Here is a 21582-nt window from a genome sequence, read left to right as displayed (position 1 = left end):
GAGAACTTCTATCAGTTATCAATCGTTCGACAACGATTCCGCTATCCTCTAGATAGCCTAACTTACTTCACTAACTAATCTACTTTAACTTTCGACGAGTAACTTAACTCGTTCTCAATAACTCTGAGATACGACTCGTTAACAATTAACTCCCAATCGTTCTGACGCCTAAAGGCCGTTCCGCAACATCCGTGCCTTATGTCTATTTACTCTTAGTTTTAGTTAGAGATCCGTCATTCCGTATAAGTCTTAACATTTACCTATATGCCTCCTACGCAGCGTTCCAGTTCATAAATCCCGCATGATCACATTAATTTAAATGCCAAGTTCAAAATGCCAATCAAAGCTATGCTAAACAAATAACAAGTGCAACTTCAACTTAATTCAAGCTATGTTTACATATCCAAATACCCAAGGACTTTATTTAATTATCCCGCATCTTTTCCTTTCTCCCATGACTAGGATAAATTCCCAATGAACTTAATTTCCTAATTATCGCAATCCAAAAATTCCAATACATAACCCATTCAAATTTCAATCTAATCGACCTTCAGGGTAAGCCGTTCCCTCAACTGGGGTCCAATTGAGCCAATAAAACATTCCCCAGAAGCCAATGGAATATCCAGTACATTTCTAATATTTATGTTAATTAATTCCCTATTCCCTCTGTCATATTGCCAAATTAATATGTGACTACTTTTCTGTGCCATTGACGCATTTCTATTAATAGTTCATTCGCCAAGTCAAAATTTAACCCAATGTTTATTTAACTAACTCGTATTAAATCCAACAATATACCACTATACATTAAGCCAAGATATTCCATCGAATTCCAGGAAATGCCTAACTAATTTCCTATGCACGCAAATTGTCACCCAGTAGGGTCATCATCCTAATATACGATAGACCATGTCACTATCTACCATCCCTCCAAGTTTCAGCTCCCTAGGGTCATTGGGGGTCGAGGAGTAGCCTCCGGGAGTCGTGTGGGGGTTTGTTTGTTTAAGGCATAAATCGGGCCGGGGTGACCTTGAGGTTCCGAAACTTCAAACTTAAGCTTCCCTCATCCAGGGCTACCACATATATAAAAATGAGCTCAATCGGACCAGTAGTTAAGGATTTCCGGTGGGGCCGTTTGCACTTCCGGGAACCGTTATCACCCGGCCCCAGGGGGTCAAGCGGGTCCGGCGCTTTGCATGCCCGGGTCAAATCATCTCTAGTATCACTCCATTAAATTTCATAACGTTCGCCCTTATAGTTCCCGAGTTGGGGGGGGGGGGGTTGGCGGGAGCTATTGCATTCACTATTTTCACTAAAGAGGGGGATTAATCCCACGAACTTAATTAAACACGAGTTTAATTCAATCTTAACTTAACCACTCTATTATTTACCGATCTTTACCAGACGCTATCAACGAATCAGCTCTACTACTACTTAGTTTGCATGTTCAAGGTTCAAAGAAAAAGCCATGTACGTTATACAGTAGAATTACCGATTCTACAGTCTTCCCTTCTAGTCTATTATTCTCCCGAATAATGAAAAAGTAACTCGTAAAAAGCCTAAGGTTAACTTACATAACGCTTCGCTCCGCTACGCCGTACTCTCGTCTTAATTTAGTTTCCACCCTTTAAATTAATATCCTTAAAGATCGCGGACCCATCAGTTAGTCCCCATAAAACAAACAATGATATAGCACAATGATTAACCTAAGAGGGGACGTAACTGAAAATAATTTTACTCTTCCTGGTACGATCCAACCCTTTCACAATCATAATAATCACTATCAAATGTCCGCACAACAGTTCGGGTGGAATCGCACTCAAGTTAAATAAGCACCATATAATGAGATCAAGAAAAGAGTTTAGTAAACTAAGGTAAGTTTTAACTCACAAAATCGTCGATTCCAAACCTCACAGGTTGTCTCCTAACTCGAGTTGGTCGACCGCCATCATCTGCAGTGCCATTATCCATCACAGGTTCAGCTTCCACCGCATCTCCCGGAGGTATGCCTTCCTCCTCACTTGGTAGATTCGCTGGCTCCTCTTCCCTTCTGGCCTCGAGCTCCGTCGCATCGTACGTCTCAATCGCATCTTCTTCCCTCCTAGCCACTTCTCGCATCCGAGGTGGGTCAGCAAAATGTTCGGGCATCACCCTGTTTCGCACATTTCGCCCGGGTGGATTCACTGGTGGCTCTTCCGCTCGATTCCTCACAGGCAACAATCTCACTGGTCCATCTCGTGGGCCTGGGTCATGACTAAAACCCTCCCGGTTGTTCTGCCATAACAACTCATCTTCATCACGCATCTCCGGGTCATCGAAAAAGTTAACCGACCGATAGGGTGCCGGTCGCTTACTTGCTGTGGCCTCCTCTGGCTGGATCGTCTCTTCTTTGACTCGTTTCAGCTTGTTGAAATGCAGGAACTTCACTTTGCTCGGAGTTGATTCCTTCGCAACTTTGTAGTTCACTTCCGACATTCTCGCCAGTACAACATAAGGTCCTTCCCACGGATCGAAGTGCTTCTTCGACTTGAACTTTTCCTTCGCCCACACCCATACTTTATCGCCAGCTGTATAGGGTTCACCATGAACTTTCTTCCAGTACTGATCCTCCTGTCTTCGTTGATCCGTCCCTACGAGTTCTCTCGCACTGCTATGAGCATCTCTGAAAAGTTCATCCAGTTCCTCTGCAAAGCCATCCTTCGTCAATACTTCATCGTGGGGTTTCGCGTAGAAGAGGTCAATGGGATACTGGCATTCCTGTCCGTGAACCAAACTAAAAGGCGTAGCTCCCGTCGTTCGATGAGTCGTCGTGTTATACACAAAGCCCAGATACGGCAACATCGTATCCCACGTCTTTGGGTTCTCTGCACAATACTTCGAAATCACCTTCGCCATCTTGTCGTTGTATCGACCCGTCAGTTCTCTGCCTTCAGGTTTGTAGGGTAAAGTCGCAGTTATGTCAATTCCCAAGAGCCGACACATCGTCTTGATCAGTTCGCTGCCAAAGACTTTTCCTTGGTCCGTACGTAAAGCATTGGGAGTTCCAAACTTCAGTACCCAATGTTCCACAATTGCTTGAGCCACGTCTGATGCATCTGTCGATACGAGAGGGACCGTTATCGCATACATTGTGAACAAATCCGTCATCACTAGCACATGCCTCGCCTTCGTCTGAGTTGCCATCGTCATTGGACCAAGTACATCCACTGCCACTGTGTTGAATCTGATTCCGGGATCAAACGGAGCTTGAACCGCAGCTCGCTTTCTCTTCCCGCTGACATTATGTGCACCCTGGCTTAAGCACCACTGGACTTTTCTTTCGACATCCGTCCTCATCGTCGGCCACCAATATCGTCGTCGTATCTTCGCTAACATCTTCTCGGTCGCAAGTTGTCCTCCCCCAGTTTCCATCGAGTCAAACCGTCCGAGGATCTCCTTTCGTCCCGCTGCTGGAACAACCGTCAAAAGTGTCGGCTTTGACCCATCTCTCTGGAACCATTTCTTGTAGAGTATTCCACCTCGAATACTCAGCTCATCCCATCTCGACCAGTATGCTAGTGCCTCAGGTCCGTACTGAATTGCCTGTCCCTTCGGAATAAGATTCGGTCCCAAAGAAGGCATATCGCTCGTCTCGTCTGCTGTTTCCGCCCAATAGAATACTTGCGCAATCGCTTCGTCTTCTTTCTGCATCGTCGCAATTTCTTCTTTCGTTCGTTCCCATCGAATCGCATCGCCGTCGTCCTCATCGCCCATTTTTGTCTCTTGAACCACCGCAACTCTCTCTGATCGGCCTCCGCCACGAGTCAATCCCAATGCCTCATCCAAGGAAACAGGCTTTGGGCATCCATACATTTCATCTTCTTCAGCTTCGTTCTCTTGAACCACATTTACACTGTGATCGTCATAACTAGTCGGCCATCCTTCTAAGATTTCATCAGGAGACTCTACTGCCGCTGTTTTCTTCGCAATCAACCTCTTCCGCATGTCCGTTCTCGGAATATCTTTTCCCTTAATCCGCCCGCCCGGATCATGTGGCAGAGAGGGCATCCGTTCCGGAGAATACCGTTGATTCACGTGCCGGATTGGCACCATTGAACCCTCTCTCGTCCCTGTCCACAAGAAGTCTTCTCCACGACTGAGCATCAAAGAGCACTGATACTCTTTCATCGATCGAAGTCCAAGAACCATCTCCGCTTTCAGTTTCGGGACCACAAGAGCTTCGATGTCTTCATCAATATCGCCCAACTTGAAGCGAGTTGTGACGACTCCATCGACCGCCATCACTTGTCCGTCTGCTGTCTCCAGTCGACCAGCGTAACGTTCCATCGTAGGTGTTTCCACCATTCTCCGAGCAACATCTGTCCTTATGAGGTCAGTTGTGGCTCCGGTATCAAGCAGCACCTCCACATGGGTTCCTCCTATGCGAGCATTGACGACTGCCCCGCGTGGTTCGTTCACATCATGACTAATCCCAACACGCTCGATGCGCATTCGCGAATTCTGTTTCGTCTCCAACTTTGGGTCGTTCTCTCTGATCCTGGGTAGTCGTTCCAATATCGATAGAACTTGTTCCTGCTCCATTATCTTCTCGCTCTGCCTTTCTTCGTCATCAATCGCATTCGTATCGTAACGCTGGCATGACTGAGTTCCTGTAGCTTGCGTTCGCCTTTCCGCCTGCTGTTTCTTGAATTCGGCCGGGACAAATCCTCCTTCGAACTCCCCTACTGTCCCGGCCCTTGGTAGTTTAAATGGTTCGCACTTCTTTGGGGACATCCTTTCGCAATGTGGCCCACCTGACCACAATTAAAACAAGCACCCTGAGTCCATGGAGTCCTCAAGCCGTATCGTCCAGCGCCATTTTCTGCACTGTTCTGACTGTTTCCTCCCGTCTCAAATGACTGCCGTGACTTTGGTGCCGCTTCATCTCGGGGCAAGCCCTCGTACTGGGGAGCCGGGGAAAAAGAAGTTACTAACTTGCTCATCATAGATGTCATGCTCTGCATCTGGGTCGTCATATTCTGTATCTGGGAGTTTTGCGAGTGCATCTGCGTCAACAGCTCGTCATGCCTGGAGTTTTGCGTCTCCACATGTTTCGCCAGCTGATTCTGGCGCGCCCCCTGCATCTGCATCTGCTGAGTGAGCTGGTCTAACCGCTGATCTGTACTTTTCTGCCATCTCGTGAAGTCCGTCCGCAAGTGCTGAGCCCCGTCTGCCTGCACTTCGCCTCCAATAACTCCGGATTCTATCTCTGGACTATCGTGCATTTCCCGAACAGCATTTGGACGTCTTCGGTTACGCAGTCTGGCTGTCCTACTAGCCATCTCTAGTGCTTGGGCTCGAGCCACGGCTTGGCCAAAACTATCGAAATCTTCGCGTAGGAGCAACTCCTGTAGATCCGCATCGAATGTCCCATCGATGAACTGCTCGCGATTCATATCGTCTCGAATCTGCACTGGCATATTTGCATTCGCCACTTCACCCACTGATCGCACTCGCCGGGAGAACTCCCTCAGATCCTCCCTTTCGCCCTGAATGAGGCTTTTGAATTCAGCCCTCGCAGTCGATCGTGTCTGAAACGGCATCATCCTCTGATCGAGCTCGGCCAGCATTCTGCCTAAAGTTGGCTCATCGAACCCTTCCACTTCCTCTCGAAAGTGAGCTGGCATACTGGTGAACTCATCCAATGCCCAGCCCGTCAAGCAAGTGGGCAAAACCATCCTCGCCTGCTCATCGTCCCATCGATTGGCGTCTGCTATCCAGGCGAAGTGTTTCCTCCAGTCTCGCCAGTTCTGATAACTGCTCGAGGGAAACCGATCTGGTCGTATCGTTCCAAATCCAAACACTCCCTGCTGTCGATCAAGAGCATTCGCCGCAGCCACCGCAGCCTCCGCCATGAGCTGTCTTTCCTGATCGTTCATCGCCATCGCAACTGTTTCGTCGATCGTCCGCTCTTCTCGTATTCGCACAAATCGTCGTTGCAACTACAATCCAGAATAGCGCCCACCCAGGAGCGCCACTGTAAACGTGAGGAAATTCACAATATCTCTAGGCCGACCTCTCACTCTGTTCCGCGTCGCCGCAATATGTTTCCCTTTAGCACTGGGTCGGTGGGGCAACCAAATCCCAGTACTGTTTACAATCCCAAAAGGGTTGATTTGGTGGATAGCCGTTCTGTATCGTATTATGCTGCTCGCCCCTTGTTTGTGCTCTTTCGACTGTATCTCGCTCGCAATCAATAGTCAATCGCAACAACAATTCCAATAATAATAATGAATTAAGAAATAATCAATCCAAATACAGAATAGCATATAAGTGGCTGGAATATAAATTAATCATTCAACCAAAGGAATGGGTCCGCGATTACTATTATTCAACCAACTGCCTCCTGCAGTTCAATTAACGCCTCACTAATATCTAATGTTCTCCTCGAGAACTTCTATCAGTTATCAATCGTTCGACAACGATTCCGCTATCCTCTAGATAGCCTAACTTACTTCACTAACTAATCTACTTTAACTTTCGACGAGTAACTTAACTCGTTCTCAATAACTCTGAGATACGACTCGTTAACAATTAACTCCCAATAGTTCTGACGCCTAAAGGCCGTTCCGCAACATCCGTGCCTCATGTCTATTTACTCTTAGTTTTAGTTAGAGATCCGTCATTCCGTATAAGTCTTAACATTTACCTATATGCCTCCTACGCAGCGTTCCAGTTCATAAATCCCGCATGATCACATTAATTTAAATGCCAAGTTCAAAATGCCAATCAAAGCTATGCTAAACAAATAACAAGTGCAACTTCAACTTAATTCAAGCTATGTTTACATATCCAAATACCCAAGGACTTTATTTAATTATCCCGCATCTTTTCCTTTCTCCCATGACTAGGATAAATTCCCAATGAACTTAATTTCCTAATTATCGCAATCCAAAAATTCCAATACATAACCCATTCAAATTTCAATCTAATCGACCTTCAGGGTAAGCCGTTCCCTCAACTGGGGTCCAATTGAGCCAATAAAACATTCCCCAGAAGCCAATGGAATATCCAGTACATTTCTAATATTTATGTTAATTAATTCCCTATTCCCTCTGTCATATTGCCAAATTAATATGTGACTACTTTTCTGTGCCATTGACGCATTTCTATTAATAGTTCATTCGCCAAGTCAAAATTTAACCCAATGTTTATTTAACTAACTCGTATTAAATCCAACAATATACCACTATACATTAAGCCAAGATATTCCATCGAATTCCAGGAAATGCCTAACTAATTTCCTATGCACGCAAATTGTCACCCAGTAGGGTCATCATCCTAATATACGATAGACCATGTCACTATCTACCATCCCTCCAAGTTTCAGCTCCCTAGGGTCATTGGGGGTCGAGGAGTAGCCTCCGGGAGTCGTGTGGGGGTTTGTTTGTTTAAGGCATAAATCGGGCCGGGGTGACCTTGAGGTTCCGAAACTTCAAACTTAAGCTTCCCTCATCCAGGGCTACCACATATATAAAATGAGCTCAATCGGACCAGTAGTTAAGGATTTCCGGTGGGGCCGTTTGCACTTCCGGGAACCGTTATCACCCGGCCCCAGGGGGTCAAGCGGGTCCGGCGCTTTGCATGCCCGGGTCAAATCATCTCTAGTATCACTCCATTAAATTTCATAACGTTCGCCCTTATAGTTCCCGAGTTGGGGGGGGGGGGTTGGCGGGAGCTATTGCATTCACTATTTTCACTAAAGAGGGGGATTAATCCCACGAACTTAATTAAACACGAGTTTAATTCAATCTTAACTTAACCACTCTATTATTTACCGATCTTTACCAGACGCTATCAACGAATCAGCTCTACTACTACTTAGTTTGCATGTTCAAGGTTCAAAGAAAAAGCCATGTACGTTATACAGTAGAATTACCGATTCTACAAATTTATTGTGATGATTATTATTTTGCCCATACTATCACCATCACTATCTCAGTCGACCAAAAAATGTTGCTTTTGACTTGCTTGACCAATTTTATCAAGTATGAGTATTGTACAGATTCGGTAATTTTATCAATAAAATTGGTTTGTTTCGCATCTTTTTCCCAAGTTTTCCGAGAAATTTACAACACATAGGGTTCACAACAGGATCTGATCTTATATACAAAATTTTAAGTTTTTCTCTAACCACCCCACCCCACCTCATTTTGAGAAAAACTATTCCCATCATTTTTGTGACTAATACCGCTAGGCTGATGAGTAGAATGTTGATTGGAGAAGATTGAGATTGCCCAGTTATACTATATTTTTAAATTGTTTAAGTAAAACTTAGTCGTTTTAGAAAAAAAATGTAGCCAAGTTTTTCTCTTGCCTCGAGAATTTAATTTTTATTAACTTCTAGAAAATCCAGTTTGAAAACTGGTCGGAAAAACTTATTTAAATACCATGTAGTAAAAATAGACTCTTGTACGGTAATAATGCGGCCAATTAGCTTGACTACATTTAATTTGGAAAGCTTTGAATCAAGGTCGATTCTTCAGGCTCATTTAACTTTTTTTCTCAAATTAGTATTACTTATTTTTCTGCGTGGTGTGATAAAAAGATCAGTACGAAAAAAAAAATTTACACTTATTCGACAGTCATATTAAAAAAGCACAATTTGATGTAGAAAACTAATTTACGAAACGAAAAAAATCGTGAAAAAATTCAGTTGTAAACCCCAAAATTGCGCTAAAAAACTCCAAAAACTTAACTTTAATCGGATACAATTAAATTTTGATGGCTTAGTTTAAGCTTTAAAAGACTATTTTTTGCCTGCAAGTTCTGCTTTTTTAAAGCTCAAAATGAGACCAAAAATCAAAAATTTCAAACCGGTTTTTCTCGATATTGAGAAAGTGTTTCCAAAATTTTTATATGTCGTTCGAATCACGACTGGAGAAACTTTTGTATGGTATATCAATCGAACCATTCCGATGAATAATTGTGGTACCTGATTTTGCGTGGAAAAAAAAACAAACTAAACCACACCCGAATAGAAAATTCTTCCACAGTTTTTAATGGTCGAAACAAAAAACACAACTCAATTCGGCAATGTTGCCAATTTTTTCTTTAAATTTCTGTAACGTATTCATTGAATGGAGCTTTGAGCATCAGTAAATTGGAAATTTGCTGTATTTTATGAATAATCCATCAATTTTATACGAGAAAAGGTAGAAATACGGAAAAGTAGACCAGCATGCCCCCTTTTTTCAGAGAACTGCAAGTAATAAAGAACGGAGCGACAAAAATGTGGAGATGTCTAAAACATAGTTTGCGACAATTTTTTCCAATATCACCACAAAATGTCTACTCAAAACTTCATTCTTATTGTTCCGACTTTCGATACGAAAGTAACGGAATATTTGTGCTCGGGGAGGGTTTTTTTTCTTCAGACAAATTTCGACTTTTTAATTTTTAACTAGCCATTTTTGACGGAAATTTTTTATATCATTCAAAAAGTATTGTTGTCCTGAGCTTAAATTTGAAAAGATATTTCACCTGTGATCATTTTTCGTAAACTTATGAGGGTTTAAATTTTGCCATTTTGACCAATTTGGGACAATTAACGCGCGATATAATTCGCGCTATTAACGCGTAAGCGGAGGTTTAATTCGTCTTATAAATCGTTCCAAATTGGTTGAACGAATTTTATTTGTCATAATTGATTTGTTACAAGGAACGAAATCTATCTGTTTGTACTTTATATGGCGTGTGGGGGATGATTTTCATAAAAAATTTCAAATTCTAGAAAAAAAAATTTTCAATTTTTTTTATTTCATTAAATTTTTTAAATGTTATTACTGCGGCTCCATAAACCTTAAAAGGCAGTCGGAACATTCAGGGCTTGGCTCTGATACGAGCAGTCTTGTTGTATATTTATGGTCGCATGAAGTACGGTGACAACGAGCATTGAATTGATCTAGCTGGCTATACAAACAGCAATTCATTGAAGCAGTTAACTTCGCAACTGCTGTTTGAAAAAGTTCCATGGACAAGTTTTTAAACAGAGGAGGGGTTTGTAACTCAGGGTTTGTTTTTGGGATTTCAAAAGAGAATTGGAGGAAGATTTGACGAATAGAAATGATTTTCTGTTGTGATATACTGTCAAACTAACAGAAGTTTTCCAGTTGTTACTGAGGATAGAAGCCAAGCAACACTACATCCAAAAATTCGAAAATAAGTAAGGCAGGGATTGATCATTTCCTACGACAAATGGCGGGTATGCAATGGTATTGATGCATTTCTAGTGACACCACAATACAAATACGAAACGGTCGACCACTGCATTGGTTCGCAGCTGGATCAACCGGTGATCACTTAATGGGAAGCGAAGTTCCAGTCAAAGCTGGGTGTTCTTTCATGGATGTTAGAAAGCCATTGAAACGAGTGTATCTAGCACCAGAGATGGGAAAAACTCACTTGGACTCATTTCAAAAAGGCATCGAGACACATTTTTGATCGGAGTTCTTCTAATTAATGCAAAGTTCGAGTGCGTAAGACTAATGTACTCTGAAGGAGCCTGGTCAAGTTGAAGGGACCAGTCTACCATAGTACCAACACATAGAGCATACTTCTCATCTTAGTTTGTCCGAAAGTTGGAACAATAGAACCATGTGACAGTGCAATCCGCTGTTTTTGGTTGAATCCGCAAAGTTAATCCTTCTGATTTCAAATCCAAAACTGACAATGCTAAATTCTCCTTAATTGTTTTAGTTTAACAAAATATATCTCATCAGCCTTCAAAATATCAACTTAACGAAACACAAATGACTAAGGGCACCCAATAGCTAAGCAATTATCATAGTATTTGATGCGAATAAACTTGAAAAAAATAAAGGGAACTACTGTACGGTAAACAAACAAAAATAACGTACACGGGTTTTGTTTAAATTTTTTCAAATAAGTTTTTTTTTGCCATTCTCATTGGTTCTTGGGTCCTCGCAGTGATCGAAACTTATTTTCTTGTTGGTTATTTTCGAACTCGATGTCAAAACGACAGTAAACTCATTTTGGCAAGATCGGAAATAATTCAATTGGCAGGATCAGGACGGTTATCTTAATCTAGCCTGAAAAACAATATTGTTCGGGCCAGTTTTCCTCGACACGAACGAAGCTTGTAAAATGACTGTTTCTGATAGGAGTCCAAGTTGCACTTGAACGGTATTCATTGTAATATCACACAGCACCTTTTACGAGCATTATTTGAGACACTAATCACCGCGAAGAAGCTCCAGCCCATAATCATTTATTTCCTTCTCCAATAAATTGAATTCTTCAGGACAGAAAATCAAATGTGAGAATTGAAAAGTCTATCAATGGAGTAAATGATTTATGAGGAAGCGCAAATTATTTTGTCCAGAAAAAAAACACTTTCTTTAGCGGTCGTGTGACGACGCAGCTTTGGGCTGAAGCTCTTAACAGCCAATTGGCGTATTAAGTATAAAGAACAGCTCCACTTGCTCACTCACCATCCAACTCCTCTTCCTGTTCAGACATGAAGGGCTTGGTGCGTCTGAACAACTCCACCACAAGAAGGGCAGGCGGCAACACCATCAGAGTCGACATCAAACTCACTCCCATCTAATTCACAAACAAAAAAGCAACAAGTCATTGTCTTAAAATAAAACGGGAAAATTAATATTTTTTTAAATAAAAATCAAACTAAAACGTTCTACGAATAAATGCTCTTAGTCATAACTGGAGGCATAAATAACTTTTAATCGCTACCCGCACCGGTGTTCCATGGATAATAATCGATTATAATGGAAAATTGTTGCCTAAAATGTTGTCAGTATACTCCATTATTGTTGCGAATTTAGACCACGAAACCGATTTGATTGTCATTATGAACGTTTTTTTTTTCGTAAAACAAACAATCCATTAAAATCCATCTATAATGGATTATAATCCATTTAAAATCCATTGTAATTGATTATAGCGGATCATAAATTTTAATTTTTTTTTGCAAAATCATTTGCGAAGCTTGCAAAATTTCTGCATTACTCACGGCCTACTCGCAATCTAAACCTACTCAAAATAACCCCCCCCCCCCCTCACTTTGCCCCCCCCCCCCCCCACATGCATATGTCCAATACCTCCCCCACTCCCCTACGTTTATCCCTACGTCCACCCCATGTTTACGAAAGTTAACCTCCAAACCCAACCCCCCAAAGTTACAGCCCCCCCCCCCCCCCCAGTTTGTTTTCCATTCAACGGAGACGTGGCGGTGGATTACTCAGTGTAACCTCCTCGCCCAAGTTTTTTGGTAAACTGACGAGGGGTAAACTGTGTGTGTGTGTGTGTGTGTGTGGGGGGGGGGGGGTAAACTGGGGAAGGGGAATGTTAAACGAGGCGATGGAGTTTACATAGTATAGAAAAAGTAGAGAAAACTTAAATAAACAAAATCTTATCTGAAAAGTAAAAATTTATGAAAGGTAATGCGTAGCAACTAAACAAAACAGGAAATGAGATAACTTTGAAAATTCATAATTTCTTCTCAAAAGTACATTCTAATCGATTAACTACTACTGACACTCACCTCGGCTAGGTTGAACTTGATGGGTCCGACCCAGACAGTGGATGATTCATCGACACTCTGTCGGGACTGGTAGTACATGGCACTCACGCAGAACTCCAACAGCAGAATACACATTGCACACGAACACCTAACGAAACTCATAACTTTACGCAACACAGCTACAGATGAGCAAATTTTTAAATTTTCGAAGTTTTCGAAAATACCAAGTGCATTTTTATTTTCTTGAACTTATAGAGCGATCCTTCAACGCACATCAAACCCGGGAGCCCAATTCCGGTCTGAACTGGTTTTGCATTTGCAAAAATGAAACAGCGAGCGTGGCATCCTTCTGTTTACTTCTCGAAAACAGCAGAGTCCAAGAGTTTTGTAGGTAAATGGCGATAACCGTGCTTGGGTACTGCATGTCTACAGTTTAAGGGTTTTTAAGTACTTTATGCTTTATTTCATCAACACTGCAAGACTCTTCTTTCGGGAACTTGAGCTCTCCCCTAACAAGTAGTTGATAGTGGGACAGAAGGTGTCATTAGAAAAACCTAAGGGTTGGAAAGATGTCGGTAAAAGCACCGAAAGGTGATGGGGTTGAATTAATCCTGAAGTGAACGGGCATAGAATGATGAGCTAAACTGCAAATTTGTAAAACTGTAAATTTTTTAATCGAAACTTTAATGAATGAATGAAAAAATAAAAAACAGGGATAGCCGGTTACTGTGCAAGTAGCACAGAATGTTCCGACCATAATCTAAAATATACAAAAAATTTTAAATTTAAATAGTGTGGTTTTTTTCTGCGTAGTGAGATAAAAAGATCTAAATGAAAAACTAGAGACTCTGCTGACCTCTGACATCTTGTGAAGTGGCTTTCGACTGGTCGGGCAAAGATAGAGTAGTAGAGGTGGCCGTCGTTCAGCTTCTCCCTGGCCTTGGCGGCGAACATGTAGCGGAACTGTTTCATGTTCTCCGGCTCTGTCCTCTCAATCGTCCGGTCTATCAGACCATCTTCATTCACCAGAGACCACCACCGATACGCCATGAAGAAAGTCCTGCAAACGCCAAACGCCAAACTCCCTTTATCCTACTCATGTTTCTGCACTTGAATCAAACATACCGAGTATTTCCTATGGTTGCGGATAGCGAAAGGAACAACTTTTAGGTTTTTTTTTAAAATAGCGCGCTTGGTAACAAATTGTACAGAGTTTAGGCAAACTTTAATCGGTTTTTGGCGAACGTTGGCATTGAAAGAGTGTTGTGGGTGGAAAGTAAAGGGAAGCTCCCACTACTCACTTTTCGCCAGTCTGGACGTCTCGGAAGGCGACGTAGTCACAGAACCAGTTCTGGTCAGAACCCACTGCCGAGTTGTCGTGCCACAGACGCACACTCGTCAACTTGCCCAGGGACCTGGACAGAATAGGACACACTTCTTCCTTTCAATACACTTCACAGATATTTAAGAACAATCTTAACTGCTCGTTTTCTGTTTGATTGTTGTTAAATGTTTCAGAAGCGAAAAAAAGAAACGAAAAATTAAGTCAATTTAGCTGAACAAAGCAAGCAAAATATCACACTCAGATGTCCCAACCTGGGCTGCTCGTTTTTAAAAAATATCACTTTGCAAATTTTATGATTACGGTGTAAAAGGGCAAAATATGATATTCTAAGGATCACAAAAATGAGCAATTTGTAGGAGAATTGAACCGAAAAGTTAAAAATATATTTGTAGTCTCGCAGGGCTCAATTCTAGGACTACTACTTTTTAATCTATTTATTAATGATATACCGAAATTGAATGAAAACACAAATGCCTATCTCTATGCCGATGATACAGCCATTAAAACTCAATTTGAAAAATCAATACTGTTTGAAAATGGCGAGGATGCATTGAAAAAACGAGGATGGTCGAAAGCAAGCTGATTTCGAGTTTGAAAAAAAAACAATTTAGTTCAGAAATAGTAATGAAAAGAACAAGTAATCGTTCAGAAAGAATAACGTAGACACGTGTAGGTTTTTTCGTGGTGAAAATGAATCTGTGATTCTAAGCAAAATAATTACTTCATATGAACTCTTCAACTTGCAACATAATCTTAAAAGAGTAAAGAAGTTAGAGATCAAAAACAAAAACACCATACGTTTTTGGTTTTTACCAGAGATCGAAAACTTCCTACAAAACTTTCCTTCAAAACTTTTACCAACTTTTAGCCAAATGGTTTGCAAATTGAAATGGAACGAATTTAACAACCTTTTCCAGAAGTTTCTGGAGACTAAAATAATAGGAATTAATGAGTTGGTCAAATTATTATTCTTATCTTTTCTCAAAGTAGCAATTTTCTCCAACGTTTACATTCTCATCAAAATTTCATGTCTAATTATTTTCCTCTTTAGCTTACTTTAGTTTTAAAAACTGATTATTGTAAAAAAAGAATGTTGGTATTATTACACCATCTTTATTAAATTCTTGTTTTTTTTTGTGCTCAGAGAGGTCTGAAAACAGGCATAAATTGCCTGACGACGATATCGCAGACTGGGTTCTTCAAGTGATCAACTATATAGTTTATATCAATCGTTATGAACCTATACAGGAAACAATGTATTATTACGATATTAAAACACAATCAGTCTTAGCTGAAGTTTGACGGTGCTTTTGGAATGAAAATTGACCAAAAACACACATTGACGCAAAAAAACGGGATCATTAACAAAAACTGCACCTAACCTTTAGGGAATTGTGTTGGTTTCATGAATTGATCAAGCTCAAAATAGTCTTGTTTCCTATAATTATCGAAATAGAAATGAATATATATATATATATATATTTGCAGATGACAGTGGGAGTACGTGGGCGTTGTGAGTAGAAAGAGATCTTTGGAGTCCCTCTTCATGATTCTCCTGTAGGGGTCCTCTACCACATGGATTCTACTCCTGCCCTGATCCCCCACCAGGTAGAAGTACACTTTGCTCTTAGTGCCCGCCCCCTGCACCATGCCAGTCTGGATGGCCATCTCGTACGTGTAGTAGTCCTGGGGGTCGTTGTCCGGCAGGGGGGTGAAGCCGAGCTAGACAAATTCAGCCAACATGCTAGTAAAAGAACACGTTCTAACTACTAAGTTTGTCTGTTTGCGTTGGTAGATCTTATCTTCAAGGTATATAACATATGACACTTTCACTGAGAATATCTCGTTGCGTTTTTATTTTTACACTGAAGGAAGAGGTCATTGCTTACTTCATACTTGAGTCGGAGAACCTAACGATTTCGTTTCTGCTCAAACTAATTCTGACAGCTCGTAACATTCTCGTACTTATTTTTAGCTTTGCAAAAAGCGACACGACGTCAGTTGATAATTTCATTTAATAAATGCGGCAGAAAAAAATTTGAAACTGTTCGTAAAAACTCATAATTAAAGTTCAGCTAATTTTTTGTATAATGACGACGGAAACGGATATGTAATCCCAAAAAAAACTTTTGAATCTGAAGCGCAAACAATATAAAAACAGGTTGTTGGGCAAATATATACAGCAGAGACCGAACAGTTAGTAGTTTGAAACCTAAAAGTTGAAAAGTAATGAGCATTTAGGAAAGAAAAGAGACCTTTGCGATGTCTTTTTTGTCTTGTCGTCTGGCCCACATCATGATGAGGAGGTAGACTGCCCAGAGGGAGAAGAGGAGGATGTAGACGGGGTACATGTCCTCGAACTTGAAACTCATGGCCGAGAAGTCCAAAGCGGGGGGCATAGGGGCGAGACTGCCGGCGAACGAGGTCAGGTGCATGCACATGCACTCCGTCACGTACTCGTTCGACAGACTGCCCACCTAGCCGAAATGAAACAACAAACAGTAGACATGTGAAAATGTTTAATCAAATTCTGGCGGATAAGCTGGAAATCTTCAAAGCGTTTGGCAAAACTTTGGTAGAATAAAAACGTTGGTTAATGATTTGAATTTAAAACACTTCCATTTCAGAAGCTTCAGCTGAACCATAATTCGGCAGAAATTAAATAAAACGCAGAGGTGAAGCTGAATTTAGCCAACACAAGTGAGGAAAAGGCAAAAAAAGGGTCGAACTAGGCAAAACAAAGTGAAATAAGGAAAAGATTCAAGCTACAGCTTGAAAAGTTTTTTTTGAGACTACGAGTATCACGTTTTCACATGTATGGAATGTGAGAAGTAGAGAAGTCCATATTTTGCGCTTTTGATTGAAACCTTCATTTCAGCTTTGTGCATTTAAAATTTGCGGAAAAGAAAAAGTTCAAAACAAATAGGCCCACTACTGACACTTTAGAACACGTGGGGTAAAATGAAAAGAGACTTGCAAAATATGCAGGCACATAGAAGAACAGACGGTTTTTCCATTTACAGTGTTTTTGAAGAAAAATTGAAATAACTGCGAAAAGTGCAAAAATATTCTGAAGAGGTGCAAAAAAAAACAAAAAACAACATTTCCCATAACATTTGAATAATACAGGTTTTTTTAAGAGGACTTATCACTAGCCAAAAATAAAAGAGCAACATATGCCATTAAAATGCTTATGCTTGAATCAGCTTAAAAATATGATTAAAATGAAATATACCAGAAGTGGTACCAAATGAGCACTTTTATTTGCGACTTATCTTAGAAAAATTTGTCTTCGTAATATAAAACTACGCTTCGATTGTGTAAATAATACTGATTAGGTTAGTTATTGAGCTAACCACACATCCTCTGGACTTGTAGTCATGTGAGGCATCCGGGTTGTTTGGGTCACTCTCCTCCATGAAAAGACAGCCTTGTGTCCAGATGTTGAACTCAAAGTCAGCCGCGAACACCTTCAAAAATTTAAAACAACTGAGAGTAGCTTCGCGTATTAATCCTTTCTTAAGTTAAAAGAAATACACAATTAATTACTCGTCTGCGGTTATTTTTGTGTCTGACTTCAATTACTCGAAACCAATGTCTCAGAGCTCATTTTAGCTATCACCAGATTGAAAGGCTATAAGCCAGCAAAAAAAACCAACGTTTCGAAAAATGCTCTATTCAAATGTTCAGAGTTTTTTTTCTGAGGAGATTTATTATTAGTTAATTTTTAATCAAATAAAGCACTAGTGGTCAGCCTTTTTGATGAAGGCTAAGTTGTTGTTAATAAATGCTAGCATGGCTCTTTTCTACACCGACCTTGTTGGAAATGACAGGTGTGTCAAAGTAGTCCCAGTCGAAGTTCTTCCGACAGGGTCTGATTCCGAACCAGTATGTACCGGAGTCTCGCACCAGGTGGTTTTCAATCATGTACACATTCTGGTCTGGATACTGCTCCCCCTCATGTCTTCTCCCTTCTGATTGGTTAAAAAAAACATTGTTAATTTTCTATTTCTTCTTTTTAAGATTTGGACAAACAAAAAAGTTCTTAAATTTTTTTTATGGACAAACTTTTCTCTTAATGAATGAAATCAGCACAGGAAAAAACTTGTTGTCATTTAAATTCTCATTATCAGTAGCATGCCGAGATGGAGAGGCGGGGGAGCGGAGGAGAAGGAGTGTTTTCTCTCAACTCTGGTTGCCACAATTTTCAAAGGATGTGCGGAATTTTGTTTGAAAATAGGGTCTGAATAGGGTTTTAGGAGAGCTTGAAAATCAAGTTGGCCGACCTAAAACCGAATGTTTTGAAAAGAATATCCACTGCTTGAGGTTTAATTTAACGGTTAAGCATGTATCAATTTGGCACCAGTGAAACTTGTGAAATGGTTAAAGATACTGAAGATGTCACGTGTGAACACCTGCTCTTGAAAGATCTCTGGGCAGCATCTCGAAGAAGTCGTACTGCCACGTGTTCTTAACGGGGTCATGGAAGGGAGGCTGGCCATACCGGCCATAGACACAGAGCCACTCATCCACCACCTGTTTCACGTACTTCACATACACACTGATCGCCACATCTCCCTCTATGTCGATCGACCGCAGGATGAACTGGTTCTCCTGGCCCTAAAGAGGGACAAAATGACTCTATTAGGAGAATAGACAGCTGTCAATCAACTCATCAGCCACAATTTTACATCTTTGTCTATCCTTTCGATTCTTACATTTCTTGCGTTTTTTAAAACGTTCAATGTCCGCATCTTTCTCAACCGACCAGACCACCATCCCAACAGTGGAAAGGAGTAATTGAAGGGTGACTTTTTTTGCTCTTTGATTTATTGTACCCAGGTTGACCTCCATAAACTGAAAATGCTTATCTTGCAATTCCATACACCGAAAATGCTTATCATACAATTCCATGCATCAAATGTATGGAGAAATGATAATCATACAATTTTCATACAATTTAAAAAAAAACATCGAATAAAGATTCGAACTAGTTTCTGCGGCTTTTTCAACCAAACAAAAAAAATAAGTTTCTTCTTTTTTTTGGAAAAAAATGGTTATCATAGAATTTCCACATACGAAAATTATGACTAGCATTTTTCAGTAATATTAAAATTGCCCCAAATTTTTTTGTTTTTTTTTCAACCGCAAACCGAATTTTGTACTGAGACAAACATTTTCCAAAAATTTTTTTGCATGCAAATACTAATTTTTTGTCTGCATAACGTAGTCCTGGATACACAAAAATTGGATTTTTTCCGTTTCTCTGAATTACTTTTTTCGAACAGGCTAAGAACTCCTATTTATTTTGTATGGCTTGTTTATATATGCATTGATCAATGTCTGATAAAATGAAAACCTAATTTTAAAAATAATCATCTTTGAAAGTTTTTGCCAAAGTTTTTAAGTTTGATGCTTTCAATTATTCATTTGAGAAGAGAACTCTAACATCTTTCAAGTCGTTTCCAGTGCAATTCAATTGCTAGACGATTAACCCTTTGGTGACTCTAAATTTGAGTTAATCATGGTTGCAGTCACTTGTGTTTGTTCACGAACACATACCAAAAATTTTGAGAAATAAATTTCTAAAAAATCAACTCTTTGATTCATGAAAAAATGCTTGTCCTACAATTTCCATATATGAAAAAATTCTTATCTTAGAGTTTTCTTAACATCTTAGAGTTTTCTGTATCTATGGAATTGTACGAAATTGTATGATAAGCATTTTTTCATATATGAAACTTGTATGACAAGCATTTTTAGTCAACCCGGGTACTTACAAATTGTAAGTGATCGACAGTAGAATCACATCAAACATTTTGGGCACACTTTGAATATAAAAAATCCCAAAAAATCTCTCAGGGTTGAGAGAATCTGGTCTGAAAAACTTTCCTTTCATTGAAATTACTTCGAAACATTTGCCGACATTTTTTTTAGGTCGCCCAAATTGATTTTCCGAGCTCTACCAAAGCATCAAAAAGACCCCATTTTAACCAAATTTTCTGCGCCGCAGCCAATTATTTGAAGAAAAACAGGCCATAAAAGGCATTTTTTTGGCACTTTTTGGAAAAAGTTGACCAAAAACTCGCGTTGTTTAGGCGCTCGCTCCCCCCTCAAAAATTAGTTTTTACTGGCGCCCAAGGTGCCTTTAGAGAAGTTCTAGGTTACCTCACTAAAAATAGATATCTGAAAAGGGTAAAAAGTCGGCAGGGGGTCAAATCTATGAGAAGGGAGCGTCAATCCCCTCAGATCTGGAAAAACCTATTTCAAAATTAATTTCAGATCTGAATTTAGTTTTTCTTGGTCATTTTAGTTCTGAAAAATCAATGATTATGACACAATTTTTGCTATTTTTGATTTTTATTGTTTGTATTTGATAGCTTTTGCTAGTTACTAGCAGGTACTCAGCCAAGTCTCAAGCTGGAGACTGCCAAGTTATGTTTCCCCCAGGCTTGTGATAAACATTGGAAAATCATGAAAATCAAAAAATTTGACAGTCGTTTTATCAGTTTTTTTAAATTTTTTTAACAGAGTTGAAGAAGACATTTAGTGAAAAAAACTGAAAAAAAAGTTCTTTTTTACCGCTAGTTAATCTTAACATAAGTGTGTATTGCAGAAACATCAAAAAATAAAAACTCAATTTTTTGCTCGAAATGCATAAATTATAATTTAACAAAAGATTTCCCAGATCCAAATTTCCGATCTGAAAATTAAAAAATCTTATCAAGATCTGAAAAAAGAAAATTCAGATCTGAAAATCAACTTATGTAAGAAATAAAGAATTTCAGACCTTGCCCAGAAAATCCCCTATGTACAGGTACTCAAATTGATTTTCTTAGACACCTACTGGTGGAGCTCGAAATATACTAGCCAAGAAAAGCACCCACCCGTGTGTCGAAATGAAAAAATTATTTTGAATGTGTGGGGCGATGAACTGCAGGTACGGAAAATGGCTTAAACCAACAAAAACACTGCCTAAATTTGTTGAATTTGAAGTTTACTATAATGGGGGGTTTGAATTATGTATCTTAGAATAAGTTTTAAAAGTCTTTTTTGTTTATGAAAGACCAATGATTTCATCTGGTGAATACCAAATCAAAGAGCTGGATTTATTGAATTTTTTTTTTGCTCTGAAATTAATAAGAAAACCGAAGTTTCAGATTTTATTAGGACTTGAAACTTTCAAAAAAACCTTGCTTTTTAAAACTGGGGCTTATACTGCTACTTTTTAACTTTTCTGTTAACTAATCATAGCCGCCCACTGAAATCCTCTGTCATTTCTCACACCTCCACCTAATGTCAATTAGAAAGGAGGATGTTAACAAGATCGTAGTTTTTTGCATATGTTTGTATGTAAGTTCGTACGTATATTTTTATATATGTTTGTGCGTATGTTTGTATGTATGTTTTATTCTAAGTATGTTTGTTTGTTTCTATCTATCTATGTATGTATAAATGTATGTATCTATGTATGTATATTTGATTGCATGTATGTATGCATGTATGTATGTATGTTTGTATGTACGTATGTTTGTATCCTTGTTTGCATCTTTGTATATATGTATGTATTTATGTTTTTAGATATTTTTTGCATATACGTTTGATTGTATTCATGTTTGTTTGTATGTGAGTAAGTTATGTATGTATATTTATTTGTATGCCTGTTGGTATGAATGTATATTGTATGTATGTCTGT

The 21582-nt window shown here is 39.7% G+C and overlaps 1 protein-coding gene across 1 annotated transcript in view; it reads right to left on the bottom strand.

Moving 5' to 3' along the window:
* Window positions 1-21582, bottom strand: part of LOC134853881 (uncharacterized) — a 158685-nt gene that overhangs the window by 32201 nt on the left and 104902 nt on the right. The window contains exons 40-48 of the mRNA XM_063869837.1: window positions 18302-18506; window positions 17703-17860; window positions 17243-17356; window positions 16142-16363; window positions 15391-15608; window positions 13843-13956; window positions 13398-13601; window positions 12563-12689; window positions 11493-11604 (exon numbers count right to left, since the gene is read on the bottom strand). Of these exons, the coding sequence (XP_063725907.1) occupies window positions 11493-11604; window positions 12563-12689; window positions 13398-13601; window positions 13843-13956; window positions 15391-15608; window positions 16142-16363; window positions 17243-17356; window positions 17703-17860; window positions 18302-18506 (1474 nt within the window). The remainder of the gene's footprint in view (window positions 1-11492; window positions 11605-12562; window positions 12690-13397; window positions 13602-13842; window positions 13957-15390; window positions 15609-16141; window positions 16364-17242; window positions 17357-17702; window positions 17861-18301; window positions 18507-21582) is intronic.

The sequence above is a fragment of the Symsagittifera roscoffensis genome, chromosome 9 (genome assembly GCF_963678635.1).
Source record: "Symsagittifera roscoffensis chromosome 9, txSymRosc1.1, whole genome shotgun sequence".
NCBI lineage: Eukaryota > Metazoa > Xenacoelomorpha > Acoela > Convolutidae > Symsagittifera > Symsagittifera roscoffensis.
This window is presented reverse-complemented; position numbering and strand designations above follow the sequence as displayed.